Genomic DNA, 25,123 nt, shown 5'->3' on the forward strand with positions numbered 1-25,123 from the left:
CTTCGTGTAACAACAAATAATACAGGAATATGTAAATTAAACTCACTTGCAAGCATGCTGCAATGCAAACAGAAGAGTTTAATGGAAGAATCAGTGACTGAAGATGTGTCTAGGAATTCCTTAAAATCAGGGAATATTAGTCTTAATTTTGGTCACAGGCCTATGAATTTTACATTATTATACACAGTCCATCACTAAATTACCAAAGCATTTACCAAAACAATTGTATCCATAGTTATGCAGAATACACAGTTCTTGGGAGAAGGAAAAGAATCAGTGTCTTCATTATGTAATAGGTGGTCTCATGCCTATTTGACTTCCAAGATCCAAACACTGCAGACAATAAGAATTAATATTTTCCTCATAAACTCCTTTTAAGTGCTCATCATAGAAGTATTTGATTGCAGCCTTCAGACAAATATATTATACACTAAAATATCCCAAGAAATCATCTATTCCTCTGACTATTTCTAAGGTTTTTTTTGTCCTAGTGATTCCATATCCAGCTGGAGATGGCAAGAACTTTTATTTCTGAAAAAAATTTATATTTCTGCTAGAACTCTGCAGGTTCAAAATAGAATACAAATGCCAATGAGTTTAACCTAGCGATAGAGTGAAGTAGTACTTTCCCTTCTTACAGGGAACAATGAAGGATAAAGGCAAAACCAAAGCTGGAAGTGTACCCCTTCCTCAAAAGCAGCTTCAGCATATACTCCATCCTACCTGAGCTAACACAGCACTTTTGCCAAAAGAGCTGGGAAAAAAGCAACATAATCCTCCTCTGTTTTTGTTCAAATCTAAACACCTTTCCAAAGGCTCATTAGCTTCTTTCTACTTTCATTGGAGTGACAGAAATTGCCTCGTTCGTGAGCTGCAGAAATTCCAGAGCACCTCCTGTGAAGGACAGCAGCAAAGCTCTGACCAAGAACAAGATTTGCTGCTAAGTGGCTGGTGATAAATAGAAGTCAATGCAAAAATATTTAAAGTTTTAAATTATTGAAATCTCTTGGTCAAGAAATCTGATTTTAGATGAACAGGTTAAAAGCAATTAAGAGAAAACATAAAATAATTAAATTTCCTTTTCAGCTAATGAAGGACCCCATGGAAGGTGGTACAGAAAAACCCCTAAATCTGTTCACTAAAAGTTCATCAAGTACTGTAGTTGTGTTAACACTTCTCAGAGTTCACAGAATTGTTAGGGTTAGGCAGGACCTCTGGAAATTATGTAGTCCAAGCCCCCTGCCAAGGCAAGGTCACCTAAAGCAGGTGACACAGGAATGAGTCCAGATGGGTTTGGAATGTCTCCAAAGAGGGAGATTCCACAACCTCCCTGGCAGACTGTTCCAGTGCTCTGCCACCCTCAATAGAAAGAAGTTCTTCCTCATGTTGAGGTGAAACTTCTTGTGTTTCAGTTTATGGCCTTTGCTCCTCGTGCTTTTGCTGGGCACCACTGAAAACAGTCTGGCACCATTCTCTTGGCACCACCTCTGAGGTATTTTATAGACATTAATAAAATCCCTTCTCAGCCTTCTCTCGAATAAACAGACCCAGTTCCCAAAGTGCCTCATAAGAGAGATGCTCCAGACCCTGCATCATCTTTGTCATCCTCCACTGCACCCTCTCCAGTATCTCTTCATCTCACTTGCGCTGAGGAGCCCAGAATCAGGCACAGCACTCCAGATGTGTCTCACCAGGGCCAAGTAGAGGGGGAAGATCTGCTCCCTTGACCTGCTGGCCACACTCTTCCCAATGTACCCCAGGATACCATTGGCCCTCCTGGCTGCAAGGGCACACTGCCAGCTCAGAATTTCCTTCTAAACCTTCAGCAATTTCCTGTCTTCCTTAGTGACATGAATTAGGCTTATCCACACGGGTAGTCAGTTGAAACTGCCAACTGGATGAGCATTCATTCAAGTGATTTTATTATGAGTGCTTAGCAGAGACCACCAGTGCATTTCTCAACAGTCACCATAAAAATTCAATATTTTTCACACATCAAGCCTTGTTTGCAATGAACAGTAATCTACTAAATAAAAAGCCACTTGGTATGTCAGCTGGTTTCCCTCCTCCTTTTTCCATTCTGCATCACTGTATTGTGCACAACTTGGAAACTGGTGGCTCTGAACAAACTAAGCAGATAAATACGATTTTTTTTTTTTGGTCAAGTCTGTCTTAACTAGCCTCATTTTTTTTTTCCCAAACAAAGGAATTGATATGCTATTGTTGCCAAAATGCCAGTATAGATTGATAATATCTTGATAAAGTTTTAATTTTGGTGTTTCCCTATAGTCTCAGGAGATGGAGAGATGGCTTGGAAAACTAAAACTCACTTTGTATCAAAAGTAGATTGTTTTCTTCCTGGAACAACTACAGTCACGGAAAACAAACATGCAGATGAAATCTGAAAGTCCCATCATTTTTCATTTTGAGCCAGTTCTAAAATTTCACTTTTCCTTTGAAGTGCTTCTACCTCTTCAGTTTGTAGTATATTCTCATGCTAAGTTAAAAGCACAGTCATAACACTGTCGTAAATGTCTGCTTTGAATTCTTTCTAGACACATTCAAGCTATACTAATTTAGCTGATGGCTGCTTGATTTCAGTGTAGCCAGTGAGAAAGCAAACAATCCAATGACCTCAAGTTCACTGAGATTGCTGGAAAATGAAAACAAGGGTTTTGGAAGGCCAGTGCTTCAACACATAAAGAAATATATTGAATACTTCAAAAGATATAAAATTCTTAGAACTGTTGGACAGGCTTCTGTGTGTGAACTTTCCTGTCCAAGTGGCATTGCTAAATACCATGGCACCAATCAGAGGGCTGACATCATACTGTTGTGTAACTCATAACCATAGCAATGTCACTTCTTAAAATGCATTATATGTGCATTCAGCTTCTTAAAATCTCAGCTGTGTCAGCTATTAAATAAAGTACAGTTCAGGAGATTTATTTTGAAATATGAACTCTTTGTATTTTGTATAAAGGAAACAGAAAATATAAAGCTTGTTAAGCCAATGGAAGTTTGGATTCAGACAATAGACACAGTAAGAACAGGTTTCATCACCAATCTAACTCACAATGAAATAGTCTAATAAGAGAGCTAATTGTGATCATTTTAATGGATAGCAATACACTTGGGCTTTTACATTACAAATGGGCCAAAATGCACCAAAATATATGCAGTCAATAAAAAAAATAATAACCCATAGCACACCCAAATTGCTGAGTAAATGGGGCAGGTATCAGCCTAAGTGAGCTTAATACAGTTTTGGTCCAACAACTACAAGCAATGGAGAAAAACATGTAACAGAAATGGGGAATGTAATCCCCCTCTCCTTTATTTCAACCCTAAGTGCCCTTCCAGAGAAACATTATCCTCTCACTGGAACAACAGAAATTGCCTCGTTCCTGTGAGCTGCAGAAATTCCAAAGTAGCTGCTCTGCAGGGCAACAGCAAAGCCTTGACCAAGAATAGTCCTTATTGGCAAGTGGCTGGTGATAAACAGATCTCAGCATTGCCAGGTACTAGCAAAGGGAATGACACGTACCCCTTGCCTCTGGTGACACGTGGTGTGGAGTAGCTGGTATTATCTATTATCCGTCCTTTTGGAATATCAGCATGTTGGAGCTATAAACCAGAGGAACTAATGTCGGTCTGATTGTGCCTTTCTGTGATCACAGTCAGCAGCAGTGGTGTGATGTAGCCTTTGCCCTTCTGATAATCCATCAAGGAGAGCACTAGCACTGTGTTTATGTTGCATAAAAATGTGAAAAAAAAGCTCACTGTGCCCCTCAGGCTGGCCTGTATTCAGTGAGATTTGAGGCTATGCTTTCAGAAGATAAGGTATGATGTGCTCCATGCAACATCATCGTCTTGGGTAGACAGTATTACAGCTTCTTTGGCAAATATAAAAATACCTGAATTTCTCTGGTAACCAGACCACCATCTTGCCTTTCAACACCAGGTAATTATAAATGCTACTTACAGTGCACAAGACTTCTGGACACAGATTACTTACAGAATCAAACCCACAGTCACTTGATTGATGTGCTGCATAAGATGATCTTCTTGTTAGCCAATTTCTCAAATGTACAGAAAACTTAATTATAAATTTTGCAACCATAAAAAAGAAATTATGAGATGTTGAAATGTAGGAGTCCAGCAGTATGCAATTATGACTAGTAAAGTCCCTCTCTGTGCATTCCAAGAATCCAGAAATTAGACTTTCTAATATGAGAAGACTAATTGGTGTAAACCATCTACCATCTTCTATATTTCAGAGAACAGACAAAGTGTTTCTTTAGATAGAAAATAGATATTGAGTAAGCAGCGGGGAGGACTAGAACTATTTCTGGCTATGGGATTAACTGGTTTACATAACCTTGAACCAACTAATTTTATCTGTATTTGTCTAACTTTCACCACGTGTGAAAATGAGGCAACAATGGTTATTCACCTTTTAAAACTGCTTTTGAAATCCCCTGAGTCAGGTAACAATTCAGGTCCAACAAAATACTACTTTTTAGAAGCTCACTGACTTATAACTTCAATACTGCAAGGGTTAAAGTTTTAAGCTAAGTGTCACATTGCAGTACTGATGATAAATTATAGGTAATAACCTATCAAACTTAGGAAGACAGTTCAGTAAATACAAAAAAAATAGATCTGTTTACATAAGGGATACAAATTGGCTACTACTTTCAGTCTAGAAGTTAATATATGCCATATTACTGCAGAGAATCCTGCAAACCCTTTTTAAACAATGTTATAACAGTTTACATAAAACTTAATGGCAAGTTAAGTAGATCACCCCAGCAGGCCCTCTGCTTACTGCAGGAATATGGCACAGAGTTCATAGGTTACTTGAGACTCGTTCTCCCAGCCAAACGAGTCAAACAATAACACTTCTAGGCACTGAAACACTTTTCCTCGGTTATCAGCTGAAGCAGATGTGGGGCTGACTGCACAATGAGCAAAAGGAATACTTTGAAAAGAAAACAACAGCAAAAGCATAAACTCAGTTTGCAGTTTATCCATGATCATCCTTGCCTTTCCCCTTGATGCCAACTTTCTAATATTACCCTCCTTATCTGAAGATATAAGTGCGAAGCTTCAATAACTTGAAAGAAGCTCATTTTTTCATGTTTGCATCAGATTTCTCTTCTAAACAAATTGGTGCAGTGTTTCAATCTTCATTTTACTTTGGGGTGTAAGTTCTGAGTCATCATAATTTAATTTTCTCCAAGCCTCCAACTCGTGTTTTCAGTTTTTCTTCCTGGATGTGTCATAACAACTAAATTGTACCACCCCAGTAAAATGGTGAAGCCTAGCACACATCTGCCAACAACAAAATACTGTGCTCTCACTCTAATTCCCCACACATGCCACTTTTCACACTTCCTTCGCATCCTCTCAATAAAGTGGTAGAGCCTAGTAAGCAATTTCTTTTATTTTCCACAACATTCTGCCAATAAATCGAAAAAACTACCTCAGAGAACAGCACACTTGCCTTGCATGCTCTTTTCCTAGTCCCATTTCTATCAATATTCCCATGAGGTTAATTTTCTGAAGTCAATGACTTCCCTGCAGTTAGGATATCTGTCAGTTCTGGATCAATACTGTGCTGATGAGCTGTGAAGTCATTATTTTTCAGAATTGTTAAATAATTTTGACTTGGGAAAATCACTCGAGAAAATTTTTACTGTTTCAAATTTAATACAAACTCTTTTCAAAAGTTTCCAGTATTCTTAATGTAGAAACAATAGAAAAAAAAAGTCTTAGTCTGAGCTTTGAGGTATTCATCATGAATTTAAAGGAGTCAATACTCTAGTATACTTCTTTTTAAAACATTCATTATATAACAGAATTGCATTAAAGAGAAAAGAAGGTGAGAATTAGCAATAAGAGAAAGATGTTACAAAAAAGGCAGAAAAACCTCATCTAGAAAGAGGTGACAACAAAGAATCAGAACAAAATGTAATTTAAGACAGAGGAGCCTTTAAAAGTTGCTAACGAAGTTCTGTGTTTGGCAGCAACCTTACCTGAACTAGGACTTTGACTCCTTTGAGGGTGAATCATGTTTGAACCAGGTTTCAAGGACAGTTCTGCTCTCACAAATGTGCAGCACATGCAGCCTTGTCACATTTTCCTTACCAGGTCTGGGTTGGGCAGTGACTGCCCTGTGTAGTAGCCATTGCACATCAGTGGACAGATACATAAATATTGATTTTGCAGCCCTGGTTGGTGCAGACCGTGAAGCATCTCTACAGAAACACCCACACCAACCCACCTGACCACAAAGCAGCCACACCTTGTTTAACTTCAGTACCAGTAAGATTCCAAGAAAAAATGTTTTTGAGAGAAACCTCACGTCAATGTTCAGATGGGGAAATGTCAATACCAGACAGCAGGTTCACCTATGGCAGCAGTAAAAAATGATAGCAGCCACTCTAAACAGCAAGAAAGTTGCTAGATGACAATTCCTTGAAATTATCATGAGGGGAGTATAACAACAAAAGCATCTGAATCAAAGTAATCTCCAGGAGGGTTGAAACTAGATGATCTTTAAGGTCCCTTCCAACCTGAACCATGAATTTTTTGCCTCTTCCCCAAATCCCACCTTCACATGGTGGAAGCACAGAATTTATTCAGTAAAACAGACCTACACTTCAGGGAAGAGGGGGTTACATTTTAACAGGGACAAAATTGTATAGCTTCCAATCTTACTGTCAGAAAACACTCAATGGGTTTAGCTGCACCTTTTTCTTTCCAACTCCTCTACAAGAGGAAAACAAAACACCTCATGAACCTATAGAATATGCACAATTCACAAAACCTGAAATCCAGACAGTTAAGTTATAACAGCGTTTAAGGCAGAGAATAAAATTAGCAAATGTCAGGCAATCTGGAGATTAGGTGTCATTACCTGCTCCAACAATTAGTGGCAATATTACCATGCCAAACAATCAGAATTTATGTATATGATTACCAAACTTTGTGTTCTGTTTCTCAGTTGATGATAGTGGATATTTAGTTGGCTTTTGCAGAAGTATTTAATTCTCAAACACTTATATGCACTTTGTGCAGTAAATCAGAATGAATTGCTCTTTAGGGATTGGGCTGCCCCCCACTGTCTCCAGTTTGAGCTATAGCAGATGCCATATAGCCCATCCAGAAGAGCTAACTCTTCATCTTTCTTTTTCTACATCCACTAAATACAACTTAATATAATTGTGCCAGAGCAATGAGACAATAATGAATGAATTGTCCATGAAGAACTCTGGAGAGTTTTCAGCAATTTCTGTAAGGAAATGAGTCAAAATTAATCTGAGATAGATGCAGGATATGGTACAATAATATCTGTTTTCTTTTGATTAAAAGGAAAGAACAAGTGTCCTGTCACTGATACTTTCTCTTAATCCAGTATGGTGTCTAATGTGAAAGTTTAAAATAAATTAAAAATGTTTGTTCTATTAGGAAACAAGTACTCAATAACTACTACCAACTTCAACACAAAAATTTAACAATATTTTGAGTTTTTAAAGACTACATTTTTAGCAATTTTATAGCATATCACTTTGAAAGACCTTGTGGATACTTGCCAGATGTGATACAGTGGTAGAGGAACTCCACAGCAGAAAGCTTATTTATCCTTGGATCACCCCACTCTTTTCCTCTCCAACCAGAGAAATTATTTCTGAATTTCCTAATGATCTTGCAAGATAAACATTGAAAATTAGTAGAGCTAGAAATTACTATATTAAAAGGAGCATTATAGTCTTTAAATCTAGTGCTAAGAACATAAACCTTTTCTAAGTCCTACTTATCGGTGCAGTGACGTCATCCTGGAGCAGGAGAAAGATAATCTTCCTTGTTGCTGCTTTATTGAAGAATGGCAAGGAGTCCTGACAAATGTGCTGCCCATTGTGCACACATGTTTAAATGCAACCAGCACTGAGCAGTCTTTTACATAGGATGGAACATGCTGTGCATATTAAAACCCATGTGCTGCTTTCTTTATTTCTGGCATCCTTTCTCTCCACAACACAGGAACATGTTCCAAGCATTTTTCAGTGCTTTGTCTCTGCTCTTTGCCTTTTCCAATGCTGTATCTCTGCTCTTTGCCTTCACTTCACCAGCTGTCACTCCAGTGACATTTCCCAAGCATGAAGCTGACATAGAGCAGGGCAGAGCTTGAGTGCCGAAGCTGTGGAAAACAGTAGCAGTGTTTTAAAATACACAACTTAGTGTTTTGGGAACAATTTCCGATATTGTTACTTGAATAGACGTTGTTTGCTACACAGCCTCTCACGCTGAGGAGAATTCAGTTATTTTAGAAAATTAAGAGGTTGCTGAACTGTAGCACACAGCTATTTTGTCAGTAAATTTCAGGTTTTTCTGCCATAATACTTCACTTAAATTAGACATTAAGAAAGCCTAATCTGCATAATACAAAGAAATTTCTGTATAAAAAGTTAGGAAAACTATTAATATTGTGAAAAAGAGGACAGATAAGAGAGAACAGTACAGATATTTGAGAAGTGTTTTGCTTCCTGATTTACACATCTTCTCTACCAACGTACTTTTCAAATTTCAGAGCTGTATTTACAGGCCAAAATGACCTGAAATTCTAGTCTTAAAAAAAAAAGATCAAGAATAGTTATCACATGGGGATGCCTTCTTCCAACAGTTAAGCTTTCTTCTAATTTTCTAGCTCTTTTCTGTTATCTGACCTACTGTAGTCCAAGATACAAATACTGACAGGAAAGGCTACTGCAATATGCAGAGTTAGCACAAGCATTTTCCTCAACCTATCCCCAGTTTCAGTCCCCAGTATTGAAATTAAATCAGCTCCTCCACTCCAAAAGCAGAAAGACAAGTCCATATGATTTTCAGTAGTCTCCAACTACCTTACCTAATTTTAAGGAACATTCCAGGCAAAATTTCCATTTTATCAGCTGGCTTGATTATGACATTTATTGTTCTCATGAGTACTTTTAGGCTGAACAGAGAGCAAATCTTAACTTCTCTTTGTTCGGAAATAGTTCTGTAGTGTTTCTGTTCTTCCCACCTTACGTGGTAAGAAGGAGAGAAAATTATCACAGGCCAGTCTGACACTGCTCATGAGGTGCCAATATTACAATATGCAGAAGTAATTTCTGTGAGGGGAAGACACAGGAGCCTGTTATATCCTGAAATGCAGGCAAACCCTTGCACTGCAGTGTGTTTCCACTGCTCTGACTTGTAGGTGCTGCCACACTGCTAAGAAAGTGTGAAGGAGCCCTCTAGTGTGAATAAGAAATGGACCTACAGCCCATAATTTGCACACAAATAACACAGGAGAACAACGACTATGAACAATGTCACTGCCAGTCTTCAGGCATCTCAACAGCACACACTGCCCAGGAAATTCAACAACTAAAAAGCCTCCTGGATCTCAACCCTGAAGTCAAACAAACATATATGTCATAATGTATGACTGACCATAAAGACAGTCTTAATTGAAAAAAGGATCCAAAACCTTGAGAATAATGTAGAAATAAACTGCAGCCCTTGTCAGATAAATATTTTGTTTAAATTTTTCAATAGACCGTGACCTTCAGAACCATTGATATGAACAATTGAAAGGACAGAAAGCCTTTTTTAAAACCTTATGTATTAGGATAAGATTTATCAGTTACCACAGAATCATTCAATCTTCCAGCGACATAGCCAGTTTGCACTATAATATAACCATATCCAGGAGATTCCAGTGCTCAGATCTATTTGCAAGTGGTAGTATGGCAAAAGATCACAGCCATACAAGTAGAGAGAGACAGACACAAAGAGAGAAAGATACTCAGTCCCACATAGGTCCATAATATGCAGCTATTTCTGCATAAAAACCTTTTGGTTTATGATTTGTATCACTAAGATTAGAGAAAAAAAACCAGCAAGGATGTTGTTTATTTTATTGTCTAAATGAGACATACATTAAATCTGGTTTAAAGCAAATCTGTTCTGAAGCTGCATAGAGAAAACCATATGCAATAATTTGTTGTGGGTTTTGTCTTTAGAGTGATCACAGTTGATTGCATAACAGTTTTATGATGCTGAATGGAAAGTCAAAACAACTATGAAGTTTAAATTGATAGCAATGTATTTAATGCCCTGCTGTCTAACTGCTAGAGGGATAAACAAAGAACACCTAGAATTCTGAAATGAGTTTAGGAAATTAATTAGAAAAGTTATGAAGTGGTATCAGAAGAAGTCAAGAAAGAACACATGAAAGACATAAGCAACTAAGAGATGATGAGAAATTGCAAATAATTAAGCCAAATCACAAGAGATTCAGTTTAGGTAATCATTTAGAAAGAAAGAAGGGAAAACTCAAACCCATTTTAGACAAGAATAATTGTAGAAGTGACTTCATTGTACTTCTGTTTAGGATTTTATCCTGGATGCAGGCATGAAACTTTTCTAAATTTCACGAATGGGGAAAATGAGTGAAGAGCCACACTCACTAAATGTGCTATACTTCTCACTTCTGGAGAGGCTGCACAGCCTCCTTGGGTTATTTTGTCACCTCCTTTTCTGGCAAGCAATGAGGAGTTTAGAGGAATTTAGAAGAAAAAAAAACAAAGGAAAATATTAATCCAACTTTCCCAAACCACAAAAAATTCAGTTTAATTTGGAATACATTTTGCCCAAATTTTCAGTGAGAGCAATGGTCATATTTTATCCAAAAAATCACTCTTGATGGAAAGAACTCTAAAAGATTTTGCTACAGAAGACCTAGGATAGAGAAATATTGTATGCTGGCATCTATATTACCACTAAAACGGTATAAATACTAATAGTGCAGGAGGTTGCAAGTACTTTTTCATTTTTTCAGTGACATTTGAGTAGATAATGAAAAAGTTGCTTTGGATATGTTATTAAATGAAAATCAACTGCACATCTAAAATATCTGAAAAATAATTTAACCTCACCTGGACATTTTCCAATTCCTTCAGTTGTACCCAATCAGATGGAAGAAGCAATGAAAAAATTACAAGGATGCTGGTGTTTAGGTGGCTTTCTTGTGTGGAAGCTTTTCTGTGCTATTTGATTCAGTTTATGTATATCAGTACCAGATTTAATTGTAGGATTAACTACAATTAACTACGTAAGGCTAGTTATTTATGATCTTATTAAGTCAATTTCTGGGCACCAACAAGGTATGCCTGAACATCATTTTCCTTTGTACCTTGTAAGTCTTAATTGGAACACTGCGTTATTAATCTCAAATACAGCTAAGTAACTTGTAACCTCAGAACTAAATATCTAAAGACTCACATCAAAGATATTCATACTGATGTCTATGTCCAAGACAAAACCCAGAATCTCTGCTTTCAGATGATCAAAAAGTTTCTTCAAAGTCCTCCAGGCTTTGAGATTTATTACTGTGTAAAGGAATAAAAAATGAGTGATAGGTGTTGAAGACCTGAGAATTAAAAAGGGCTGTGACTTTTAATAACCAACAAGAGATCCCTTAGAAATGCATTTTATAGGAATTACTTGGTTCTACTTTCTCATTTGCTCTGATACCTTGTAAGCCCTCCACTGGCCAATGATGCCTAGGACAAGTATTTGTTCCCTGCTACTTTTTTTTTTTTTTTCTTTTTTTTAAATAACCACCATAGATCCTGAGCAGGGCTAGGCTCAGACTGACAAAGTGGATGACATGATGTGAAAAACATTGGCCCAGCACTGGGAAGAATGATTTTGCAGACAAAGAACATCTAACAGGATTTACAGAGTCACCATTAAGCTTACACACTATGGCACCTATAAGAGAAATGCAAAACTCTACACACTTACAAGAATACTTACTCATTCTACTGCTTTTCTGCTGAACTGGATTCACTTGCTTAAATAATTGTGGATATTTTGGCTCAAAAAAAGCCACTGAGTACCTAAAATTTAAAGGCCAGATCAACATTGCCACAGCCCTTTTAAAGTTTATAGTATTTCCATATGACCCAGAGAAGAAGCCTAGTGAAGCAAAAGAATAACAGGATTGCAAAACAAGAGAAGTCATTCAAAAACATCTTTAATTGATGCAAAACTTTCAATCATTAATCAAACTTAAGTTGGAAATAAAATAATAAAAGAAAGGACTAATTCTGATTACTTACAAAAACTTCTGTTTTAATGGAAATGAACTTTTAAAACCTTTGAACTTTCCTTGAAAAGGCCACTTAAACTTAGCAAGTGAGAACTGAAAAAAACTTCATTCAGAAACTACATTTCCTTTTAAGAAGCATGAGAGGGCATTGTCAGCACCATAAAAGAAGGATTGCATCCTCTTTGTTTCATAAAACATCTTTACCGCTTACAAGCACTTCTATTTTCAAGGATCCTACAGAAATTGTAGTTTTGGTATTTAAGGTGTTATACTGGAACTAGTTTCCCCTGCACTATACCAGTGTTCCCTTATAATCCGCTTGCATGTCTTCAGCAATAACAGGGTGAGCTGGAAGGACAAGGAGAGCAAGCGTAGTTTCATCTGTTATTCAGCACTGACTTCCTTTTCTTTATGTTCCTTTTTCAAGAATTGATTTTCCTAGGCCCTTCTTGCAAAACTAAATCACTAAAGGATGGAGCTACAACTGGTAGTGTGAGTGAAAGATAAATCAAATGTAACCATATTTTAACTAGCTTTAGTTCTGGTTGTTTCCAGCCACAATGCACTGTCCCTTTCTTATCCCAATGACCTCATCCTCACTCCCTAATGATTATGTACTCCTCTGGAAAGGAGTTTTCTTTTATCTCCTTTGACAAATTTAACAGGAGCATCATGACCTCAAATGAATGTTTCATTTCAAGATTATATTTTTACATGTCCAACTGACTCAAAAATATGGTTAAAGAAAGACAGGTATATAGTTAAAGCCTGGTGCTTATGTTGATGTAGGTTCAGTTCCTGGCATTGACACAGCCTTCTCTTGTGCAAATAATTGATTAGTTAGATTCCATAAATATTACTCAAATTAAGTTCTTATCTTTCTCTGCAAAGAGCTCTTGTAATTTAGGATACAGTACTGTTTAGCATCAGAGAAGATAAAAGAATCAGTCTCTTAATCTTCCTGTCTTAATTTCTCTTCTGAATGTAGTGGTTAACTTGTACTTTCTAATCAGGAATCTTACAAGTCAACCTTCACAAGTAAAAGCATCCCAATATGGCAAAAAGTAGCACACAATAAAAAATTATTTTTCTGGGAAATGATTCACATCTTAAGTGCTGGCTGTAAGAAAACTACATGCTGGACTTTCACCAAAAGCATTAAGTCATCAGACCATGCTTAAAGTAACTTCTGGAGTAATTAATGTCATTGTACAGAAAGGTTCAATACAATAACTGAAAGTCTAAAGAAGATTCAGCCTTCATAGGTACAAAACTGAATCTTCTTCATTCCTTAGGCTCTGTTGCTGCATTGTTGTACAAGGTTGGACACTTTTCACTGGCAAAGCCCTTGGCAATGATGTGATATCTTACACAGACAGAGCTTAGAGCACATTAGAGCAAACCCACTAAAGTTAATGGTCTGAGTGAGGAGTGAGCCAGGCCCTTGCTGGTCTTACCTTCTTTTCCCCTCCTGCTTTCTCTTCTATTGCCACACCTTCAGAACCATTAAGGTTGGAAAAGACCTTCAAGACCATCAAGTCCAGCCTTTGACTGCATACCCCCTTGCTCACTAAACCATATCACAAAGTGTCTACAGGTTTTTTAAGCACTTCCAGGGGTGGTGACACTACCCTCTCTTGATCAGCCTGTTCTAACACTTGGCCAACCTTTTAGTGAGGAAATTTTTCCTGACATCCCACCTGAACCTCCCTTGGCACTACGTGAGGCCATTTCCCCTTTTCCTATCACTTTTTACTTAGAAGAAGTAAAAATCAACCAACACTCATCTCGCTACAGCCTCACTATATATAGGTGGTCGTAGAGAGTCATAAGGTCCCCCCTGAGTCTTCTTTTCTCCAGGCTAAACATTCCCAGCTCTCTCCCTCAGCTGCTCCTTATCAGACTGGTGTTCCAGACCCTTCCCCAGCTCCGTGCCCTTCTCTGGACATCCCCTCAATGTCTTTCTTGTAGTGAGGGGCCCCAAACTGAGCACAGCACTCCAAGTGTGACCTCACCAGAACCAGGAACAGAGGGACCATCACTGCCCTGGTCCTGCTGGCCACACTATTGCCGACACAAGTCAGGATGTCACTGGCCTTCTTGGCCACCTGGGCCCACTGCTGGCTCATGTTCAGCTGCTGTCAACCAGCTCTTGTTTCTAATAAGGGAATGAAAATTGTCTGCCTCTCTGGTAGGTGATATTGGCCTGTGTCCACCAACTTAATCCTCCTGTAAGGACTGTTCTGTAGAAATAAAAATTGTAATTGTAATGTGTGTCAATATGTGCACTCCTGGACAATGGGAAATGTATTAGATGGGACTTGGAACAGCCATTCCCACTGTCTGCCTCTAAACAGATGATTATGCCAAAATGCAAAAGCAAGAGTAAATAGCACATGTTTGGCATTTGCTATTTGCTTTCATTTCTCGGCGTACAGCTAAAAATTGTGATTACAAAGTGCAAAGCAATGTACTGCATGTTATGTGGTCAGTGGCATGAACCACATATCAGTCATTCTGCTTCACATTGTAAATCAGTATCCTCTTCTTACTTCCTTCAAGGAATCTCATCACATCCATTCGCTGCAATCTCTTTAGATGCCACTAAGACAATATTTACCTATTGAACTTTAATGTTGGAAGAAAAAGCAAGTGTTCAATACCAGCATATTGAAAAGCCCACTAAGGGCAGTGGAAATCTTTCTATTGATTTTAGCAGACCTTGGATCAGGTTATATATAAGTAAATTCTGGCATCTGATTCATCAAGACATAATCCTGACAGCAGTAAAATACTTACCAGTGACTTCAGCAATGCTACAATTTCACCCAGTTATAGGGTTTCATTGTTATTAGTTTGGTAATCCAAATAAAATGCAGTCTTACATTGGCTTGGGATAAGAAGGATATGAAAGGTTCTATCATGACTGTTCCTACTTCCACCACACACAAGGGTAAGTAATTATTTCCTGTGAGAGCATGTATAAGCAGGGGAGAGGATATATTTTCATTATGGATGGATGTCTGTACTATCATTGCCCTCCTCAATGGGGCAATAGTCAGGTGCAGCAATGACCTACTGGCTTCTAATTATCTTGTCCTAAACCCTGATCAGCCTGGCTATTCTTGCAATAGTGAATTTCTCTTCAGCAAAGCATTTCCCTTGCCAAAGTATATATATTTTTGGCAGCATCTGGCACTTTCCAACCCTGGAATCTGATGTAGGCTTGTGAATTGTGCTAGGTCTGCAAGGTTTTCACGCTCCAGAGCACTGATTTGGTGTAAAATAAGACATCATATTGTTTCTCATTCTTTTTCCATTGTTTTTTTCCTCAAAAATATCTAAACACTGAAATTCCCACTTCATATCCCAGTACAATACACTCAAAAATATAGTGCTTTCTCTTCACACATTGCAAATGGCTTGGGAAATAATGTGTGAAGCATAATAGCTCTATCACATGCTTAATACACTTGATGGCCTCCAAAGCAGCTATTTCATAGCAAGAGCAGAGTACAGCACTCCTGTATGCGAGCGGAAAACGTTACAAGTGCTGTACTTTGGAAATAAGTTTAGGGGAAGAGAAGAACTTCTTCCCAATTCTACAATGAAGGGGGAAAAATGTTTCTGAAAAGATATTTCTATAAGAAAAAAAAAATTATTTAACTATGGGATGGACTAAATACACACAGTCATACAAATTACAAATGAAGATCCTCTGGAAAAAAGCTATGCTTGTCTCACTGACTTCAAGGAAGTTAAATAGCTCTTTTATTCTGCATTTGAAATATCAAAGAGCTAGCTTCTTTTCAAAAGGTGAAGATTATAAATCTCACTTATTCAGGCAAAACATTCTGTGAAGTCCTGATAGATTTCCCTTATAGATCAATACTAAATGAGTGCCCATGTTTTCCCAGTCTTACTTGCTAGGATTTCAGAGCAAAGAGCAAACATCTTGCATTGGACTGAGTAGTTAATACAACCCAGAATTCCACAAAGCAATAGCTGTAGTACAATATCTCAATATTCACAAATGCAGATGCTTTCATAAAGATTTTGCTTGTGCATACTGATAAAGCTTATCCTCTATTCTCATGCATATTAAATTAGATTTCAGAGCTAGGGCATCCATTCATTGAGCATTTATAAATGCTAATATATGCTCATTTTGATGAATACAAACAAAAATCAGTCTAAACATAATAATTTTTTTTGCATTAACAAAACAGTGAAGGAAAATGGAAACTAAATATTAAATATTGTCACTTCAAAATGCATGCAACTTATTTACATGAAAATCAGATTGCCTACTTTGCACATTAAACCTTGAGGTATTTCTGGTAAGGGACTTTACAACAATCCCCAAGATTTGTTATTTGCTTGTTTCTTTATTTGCTTGTTTGTTTGCTTTAACACTTCATAGAAGTATCAAAACCCAGGCATTTCCTGCTGATTGAACATTGACTCATAATTTTTCAAATACAGATGAGACATTCCAGAGGACCCTCAAGAAGTATTACCAATATAACACTAATCCATTTGTTCAAGATTACAAGGAGATGAAAAAAGATAACAACAGTCTCTTATTTTGCATATGAAGGCATTTATAATACAAAAATAGACAGTACTAGACTAACATACAGAATGTAGTAAAAGAGGTACAGAGATTCACAGAATTCACACAGAATTCACAGAATTACTAGGTTGGAAGAGACCTTAAAGATCATTGAGTCCAACCTATGCCCTAACACCTCAACTAAATATAATTAAACAGCACACAGCTGGCATGTTCTTTAGAACAATTTGTCATATTTAATTGTTAAATTGGAAATGAAAGAGAACAGGTTTGTACTCCACGAGGTGCATATATTCTTATATGCTTATATTCTTTTCATATATTTAGGACAAACAATTTTTAATTTCATTCATTTTCCTTGAATTCAGTTTCCTAGAAGAAGCTGAGCATGTATGCTAAGACTAGATCAATTGGCTTTATCTGTAGTTGACGAAAGATCACTGTTTCCTTCAGAGGACAAGAATAAATTTAATTCTAAGCAAAGCATTCAATACAGGAAAAATTCACTCTCAATACACACCTGCCTGTTGATTTCACTATTTTAAACTAGATCCCTAATTTTCAGAGGCTAAAGATGAGCAAGATGAATCTCAAACGCAGCATCCCTAGCCTTCTGTGCCACCATAAGGCACACAGCACATGCAACTCAAAACCTCTCCAACCTCCAGCTCCCAGTCTGGATCTAGCACACAGGATGTTCTTGTTCAATTACTGTGCTGTAATACCGCATCACAAACTCTCAGCCTGTTGTTCAGGCCACAGGAAAATCCTGTCTGACTGACCTGCTACCTTACAGGATGCTCCCATACATCCTGATGCTGTAAGCTGCTATCAATTGTTCCAGATTGCACCTGACTCCAATGTTTTGATGGAAATATTTTGAGTTTCTTGCTACAAGACTAGAGCACTCTAATAGGTCAATGGCCTTTCACCATACTTTAAAAGCTGCAGTTGCAGCTGGAGATTGACTCTAATGCTAGATTAGGATTAAGTGCACTCTTTTTAGATTTATGATGTATTTCTGAATTTTAGTCTACATGGCACTCTTGAGTTCTACTGCTTGGCTAAAAAAGACACAACAGCAAATACAGAGTCACATAAAAGTTCCAGGACACAACCCCAGTTCTTTCCTAGAGTCCTAGAGTAGATTAGCTTTCCATTTATCCTGGGCTATTTCTCTTGTAATTTCTGATTTTAATACTACAACAGCAGATTATGATTCTACACAGAATGCCTAGATAACTTGACATTTGAAACTTCTGTAGTCCACCTACACCAGTTCTTTTCGCATTGAAACCACTGGTAGAACAGAACCAGTGGCAGCAACATCAAGATATTTTGGAGGGATAAGGAAGAACAGAAAGAAACCAAGTGTAAGTAAGTCCTGCTGAATTACTCCACTGACTGTGCTGTTAGTGCAGAAGCCAGCTGTTTAACTACTGGAACCCTATACCTTGGACTGCTTTCAGGGGACATCACTGTGACTAGACTTTTCATCTTGTTGTTCACTGAAGGAGACATCAACAGATTTGATAAAGTAGATAAGAGCCAAATAGTCTATTAAGTAAACTTTGACCTGCATGATATGAAATTCTTTTGAGCTAGCCACTGACAAAAAAGGAAAGAAACCTCTAAGGAAATCAGTGTACATCAGCAAAAAGGAATGCCTAGTACTCTTGTATGTCCACAGGCAGCACTTTGAAGGTTGAGTAAATAGAAGGAACTTTTGATAACAGCTGGAAGGCAGCACTCAAATTATGTCAGAAAGATGAGAAAGAATTATGCGGTTCCAAGTATAGTGACACAGAAGGTGCAGTCCATACTGAAGGCAATGCTATTAAAACAAAAATAAGGAGGAGAAATTACATTAAAAATGCAGAAACACCTGCCATTTATTTACCAATACGGACTCTTGTCTAGGAAGCAACTGAAGTGCTTAGTTATAACTGTCCCTATGTAGGAGAGCACTCAGGCACATGCTCACTGTTTAATATGTGATTTAATCCAACACACCACATAGGAGCTTGAACATTTGCCTAGATCTAAGTGCATACTTTGTTAACTTGATGAACTGGGACCATCTCACCCTGAAGTCCTGCCAGAACAGATGGGCCAAACAGTGTTAACATCTGTAGAAGTGGTGGTATCTCCTTGTAATTCTTTATCTCATTTTTCTCTGTGATTGCATCTTTGTATACTGCAGCATTTAAGAGGACAGCAGCAATTTAAAATCTATTGCTTTAAAATTACTTTAGCCATTAGATACTTCTCAATCACGATTGTGGATCGTGATTACTGAAAAGGAATATTTTTTCTGTTAATTTGCACTCTGTTGTACAGCACTTTAGGCAATATCACTTTCTACATCACACAAATTTTAAATATACTTGATTGCTTTGGTCTTTTGAAAGCCTTGGGAAAACATTTATTGAAATAAAAAATTCTGACTTCTCAATACTAATGTTATCTTTATATAAAGGACAAGCATTTATTATGCCATATGATGCATGAATATTTAAGCCTACAAATAAGTTAATGTCATGTTTCATAGCTGAAATCATCACTGGTGTGATGGAGATTCCATTCTATCTTGTTACATATCCTATATAAGCTTTTTGAAGAGCTATTAGACATTATATAATCCTTCATAAAATTATTATTCTGTAAGAAAAATACATAGATGTCTCTGGTCTGGCTACTCTAAAAATGATTTTGAAATATTCTGAGATTTTCACCAGAAAGATTCCAGGATTCAGGATTTGTATTAACTACTTATGCATATTTATGATAGTGTGGAAAAATGTTGCTACTGGTTACTAAATAAAGCAGGCAGCAGAAACAGGTTAGTAAAGGTACTTTATCAATTATGTTTATAAATGATTAAATTTGGACATTGAAGGGTAAAATAACTTGAACAGAAGCTTTTAGGGTTTGCTTGCTTATGAAAAATTGACAGACTGATAAAGGAAAGGGAAGGTTAACTTACCAGTTCTTGTACCTACAGTTCAGCTGGATCTGGACACCTGCATATCCAGGAACAGAATTTGCCCTTCCATGCTTTAAATGGGAGCAAGACTGAATGTGGCACAGCTGTGGGTATACTGCAAAGTAATGACAGTCCACTTTATCAGGAGTGCTCCATTTAAAAAGTATTCAGCTAAAACAACCAGATTGGCAAATTTCAGGAAAAATCTCCAGAGAAAAGTTTGTATTTCATATTATAACTCAGTGAGGGAAAATAATCTGGGGAGGAAAAAAAAAAAAAACAAAAAAAAAACCAAACCAAACTCTACATCTTAGTATTTGTAGTACTTTTCAGTTATACACATAAAACAACACACACACAGACACAAACCAAAATATTACTGTAATCTACTCCTGGCTTGCTGTACTGTTTAGTCTTAGGAAACAAATAATTTAGCAGGCAATGTACAATATGTACAATGTACAATATAGAGGCCTCCAGTGGGTTGCAGTATACTAAGTAAGCATGTTTTTTTTTGTTTAATTTATAGTCCCTGGGGAAAAAAAAAAAAAGACATTTAAAAAACCTGTTTCCTGGGTTTACAAAGCTCATAGGGATAGTTAGTTCTTAACTGGCTGAATTGCTGGCTAAAATGTGAGAAATACTGTACCACTAGATGTCTTTTCATTTGCTAATATTCTAAGGCCTCAAGGGTTCTTCATCAGGGGATACATGTTTTAATCACAGGGAACAGTATAATGTAGTGTTATCTTTTCAAATTGACAACTTCAGGACAAACACAGGGATATCAACCTAGACTTTGCTGTATAAGCATTGGGGGCAATAAGTTCCCAAAGAGAAACTGAATATTCATCTTTTTTGATATCCTTAATTTAACTTGAGCAATTCTTAAAACGTAAACTCCTGCCAAATTCTGTGAATAACGGATTTTTTGTCTCAGTGCTATAACTGAGAAGGAGAAGAGAAAAAAAAAAAGGCAAGAAAAGAAATTGGTAGAGCTGACTGAATTGAGTTACTTCATGCTTTGGCCCTTGGCATGCTTGTCTTTTTTTTCCATATTTTTCATTTCTTAACCAATGTGGATCATTCTGTAAATGGAAATGTTTAATGCTAAAATGTCAAAACAAAACACTTAATCTTTTCAGAATTTTACTGTCTAAAATCAAATTCTATCAGAATTTTAAAATAGACATAGTAAGTAAGCAACTACTTACTTTTTGTGAATTTACTGTTCCTTCATTTGTATTTAGTCATAACAGGGCAACTGCACATCCGACTTAGCTGTGTACAAACAATCCCAGGAAATAATGGGCTTTTAATCTCTGTGTAGGACAGCAGAGAATTCAGCAGTTACTAAGGAAATCATAAACGACAGGAGGAGAAAAGACAAAAATATAAGTCTGTAAGAATTGTGTGAATGAAAATGTTGGCATTTACTGGAGCTGAGTGAAAAATGCAAAATATTTGCCAATTAAGTATTTTCCATAGATGGCTGCACAAATGCAAAACACAGGAAAGCCATGCTATATCAATGCCATTTCTTGTGCAAATCTATGGAATATAAAAATCTTCCACTTCTATCTGTTCCGTCAGCCTTCCTATTTCATCAGTTACTTTGTTACTTTGATTCCTGCTTCTCACTTTTGAGCTTGCAGACTTTACAGCCTGTGCAGTGGTACACAGTAATTATTTCCCCTTTGGAACCCACTCTGACTTCACACAGTACCTCAGTGTAGCCATTTTTATTAGGAAATACCTGTCTACAACACAGTTGTGATCTATGGTTTTTACACCAGCTACCTCAATTGGCTCAACAATCCATTTTCATACAAAATCTAAAAGGTAAATTTCCCTTGTAAGGTGTCCAAATGTCAGATTTCAGCTTCCTCCCTCTCCATTTTTGAGGCTAATGCAGTTCAAGAAAATATTTTAATAATACTTTTCTAAGGCATAGATTTGCTCAAATGTTTAAATAGTAACCACACATAGAGATCAAAGCTGTCAGTTTCCAGGAATATCTGGAAAGGAATATTCAAAGGTGTACCTGTGTATCTATAGAATAGATACACAGAGGCAGCCTCCACAATGGTCATTGGTGATTCAGTTAACATAATACATCTTAATAATATGACTGCTCCTGAGGTCTTTGCATTTCCTTTCTAACCTAAAAACCTCCCCTTTGTGTTTTGAATAGGCAAGCCCACAGGGTATGGATCCAGCAGTAGACGCTTACACCACAAGGGAATAGTGGATGAATGCTGCTTCCAGAGCTGTGACCTGAGGAGGCTGGAGATGTATTGTGCTCCAATAAAACCGCCCAAATCCGCGCGCTCCGTACGCGCCCAGCGCCACACTGACATGCCAAAAGCACAAAAGGTAGGTCAGGCTGGGAAAAATTCCCAATGACCAACCAACAACCAAACCAGACCAACAAAAAAAGAAACCAACCAAAAAAAACCCTACAGTTTTTAGGGAAGGAAAATTCTATCAAGGCTGGTAACATAGAAAACAATTGGTGTGTTCTGCCTACTTGATTTAGTGAAACTTTGGAAAATGGTTGCCAAGGTGGGAAATAAGTGGGAAGTGGTGTGTTCCACCTCACCTCTTAGAACACTGAATAAAACATGGAATTGCTAAACTAGTAGTTGTGAGGTCTGATCCTGCCATAGGGTAGTAAGTGACAAGTACCCACATAATCCAATCATAAATATTATTTAAAACTTCTTTCAAAAGAGAAACTAAACACTGAATGTTTAACAACTCATCTATCCAGAATCCCTTCACTCATCCTCCCCTTTTAGGTAGAGGTAGAGTGGGTGCTCAAGAAGGAAATAAGACATTCTGCTGTTCATTTTACATTTACATGAACAAATTCTTTTTTCTTCATTATTTTTGCCCCTTTTTTTATTTATCAGAACTAAATTAATTGGGTAGTCACTGTAATCATTGCATACTTCATTTTAACTATTTAAAGTTCAATATGTATATTCTCCAAGCTGCTTCCAGTATTGATTGGTATTATTTATATAGTTGTGGAGTTCTGAGTATCCAGATTTTTGTTCCTCTGATAACAGGTATACTGTACATATGTGTATCAACAGAGCCCATAGTTCAGAAAACCCATCTTAGACTAGGCTACGATGAAGCTCATATTCAATTGTCTCTCCTGTTCGAGGTCTGAACATCTGTTTTACACATTATCTGTCTTTTGCTGTAAGTCTCCCATGATTTATTTTATTACTGTTGACCCTGTCTGTCCTACACACATATTGGCACCACTCCTGCAGTTATCTGAAAATTTTTGCTTACAAGACCTGGAACCTAAGAACCAGTGCTGTATATATTAAAATCCTTAATATCACCTTTATGGAAAGAACTATTGTAATCTTTCCAGCATCCATTTTTTCCATAAGTCAATTCATAGAATGGACTCCTTTCCCCTTCCTTCCTCGAGTTTTCCGAAAATCAGTGTACGCATGATCCTTCCCGGGAAGTATCACCTTGAGACCTCAAAGGGCACACAGGGCAACAAGTGAAGACTTCTTCAGGTGGAGCTCAACTGCAGACAAGAAACTCCTGGTTTAGGTTTATTCCTGTCTCGGCACACATAAACTTAAGGAAAGCTGGAAAAGACGAAAACAGGCTTGGCCAAGAATCCATGTGCTCCTTCCCATGCTTGTTGCTAAGGCAATGGATAAAACATTGGAGTAAAGGAGACAAGATACCTGCCAGCTCTTTGATGAATCTCCATACCACTTTCCTTGGAGGACTTAGGAATGATGTCATCTTTAGGCAGCTGTCCTCTTCCCAATTTAAAACACAGGCAGGAGAGCACTGTTTTTTACAGACAGGAAAGACCTTGTATCTTTCTACAGCATCAGGGGAGGTAGCACTCAGGAGGGGTACTGGAAGAAGGAAATAAATAAAAGGGAGTATATAATTGAGTAATTGAGAGAGCATAGCTGCTGAAGAAATCACCCCAGAAATTAAAAAGGGAAAAAAATCAAGAGGTGAAAAGGGCAGTAAAAGGACCATGCGGAGCACAAGAAAAAAAAAAAAAAGGGTGAGGGAATTAGATCAAAGAGGTCAAGAAGATGTAAAATATTGCAACACTGAATGAACCAACATGCATCACAAACAAAGGATGGCATTTTTAGAAGATGAGAGAGAAAATTAGTGACAAATTAATATTAAAGAAAACACCTTTAAGGAAATTGTACGTGAAAAGGAGCATATTGAACAGAATAAAAGAAATCATAAATGCTTCTCAATAGGACCTTGGCAATACAATAACAAATCTGATGGGAAATACAAACAAGTTTTCATTTTTTTTCTGTGGATGAAGTAAATTACTTTGAGGAAATGAAAATACAGAACAGGTAGGAGAAACTATTATTCAGATTTATAACAGGTAAAAGGAAAGTACAATGGAGGGAAGAGAAGCAGAATTCAGTAGGAAAAACTGGTACATATCCTCATTTAATTTTTTTCTTTGTCTTTTCTTTTTGCAGTCCATTGTACATGCCACCATTAAGTAAGGCAACTATGTTCAAACTTCTTTTGGATACTCTCTCCCAAGATGAATATATTGAGCTACTTCATAGTGTTGATATGCCACTGGTTTTAACTAAAATAATAGACATGCTTAAGTCGAATTATTTTTCTGTTAAACAATTTGTTTTTCTCAATATGATATGCTATATATGAGCTCTATAACTTCTTCATAGAAAGTGAATATATATACCTATGGTTATATATATACAACCTCTTCAAAATTTTCATATTTAGATGCAAGATGTAAGGTAGGACTAGGTGCAATATATAAGAGGTTGTACAGTTCCTCTCAGATTTCATGGAGAATCAGTTTCTTATGCATTTCATACATTGGATAGTCTTTGTTCAGCATTTCCTCAATCTTTTTAAATGACAAATCCAGGATTTGGGGCTTTGTTTTAGTGTTTCTAGTGCTTCGGTAAGTGGTCTATTTCCCCAGTTCCTTGTGCAGATGGTTCCTGCTAGGTATAATTTGGTAGATGATCTTAGTTCAGTGGAGTAGGGATCTTCCCTTATTTACAGTTTCAGTATTTCTGCTGGAAAGCAAAGTAATGGTCTCTCCTAGTTTTACACTACATTTAGAGTTTTAAAGTGCAAAACAAGAGCAAGAAGGGGAGTTTAAATCCTGTCTTCAGTTTCATGGTACTATCGAGCTTGTATTTTTTTTTGTTTGTTTTTCTCTTCTGAAAAATGCTTAAAATTTAGTCAATTATCCTTAAGTGAATTAAATTTTTATGGCAATTTGGAAAACTATTGAGTAGCTCTTTGAAAAACAACTGCCCTACCAAAGGAAACAACTGAGCAATTTCCACATGAGGGAAGACTGTGACCTTTTCAAATGAAGCAGTGTCACAGAAAC

General features: G+C 37.1%; 1 protein-coding gene and 1 long non-coding RNA gene across 6 annotated transcripts in view; one reads left to right on the plus strand and one right to left on the minus strand.

Annotated features, from left to right (window-relative positions):
* The window catches only part of LOC128787862 (uncharacterized), a 108,033-nt gene that overhangs the window by 70,476 nt on the left and 12,434 nt on the right, over positions 1-25,123 (minus strand). For 4 of the 5 annotated variants that reach the window (XR_008430877.1, XR_008430876.1, XR_008430875.1 and 1 more), the window contains 3 exons: positions 23,436-23,615; positions 20,925-21,063; positions 19,711-19,825 (listed from right to left, as the gene is read on the minus strand). This is a non-coding gene — a long non-coding RNA (uncharacterized LOC128787862). The remainder of the gene's footprint in view (positions 1-19,710; positions 19,826-20,924; positions 21,064-23,435; positions 23,616-25,123) is intronic. The other variant, XR_008430878.1, reaches the window with a different exon arrangement.
* The window catches only part of IGF1 (insulin like growth factor 1), a 51,947-nt gene that overhangs the window by 17,693 nt on the left and 9,131 nt on the right, over positions 1-25,123 (plus strand). The window contains exon 3 of the mRNA XM_053942396.1: positions 21,905-22,086. Coding sequence (XP_053798371.1) covers positions 21,905-22,086 — 182 coding nt within the window. The remainder of the gene's footprint in view (positions 1-21,904; positions 22,087-25,123) is intronic.

This window comes from Vidua chalybeata, chromosome 5 (genome assembly GCF_026979565.1).
Source record: "Vidua chalybeata isolate OUT-0048 chromosome 5, bVidCha1 merged haplotype, whole genome shotgun sequence".
NCBI classification, from domain to species: Eukaryota; Metazoa; Chordata; class Aves; order Passeriformes; family Viduidae; genus Vidua; species Vidua chalybeata.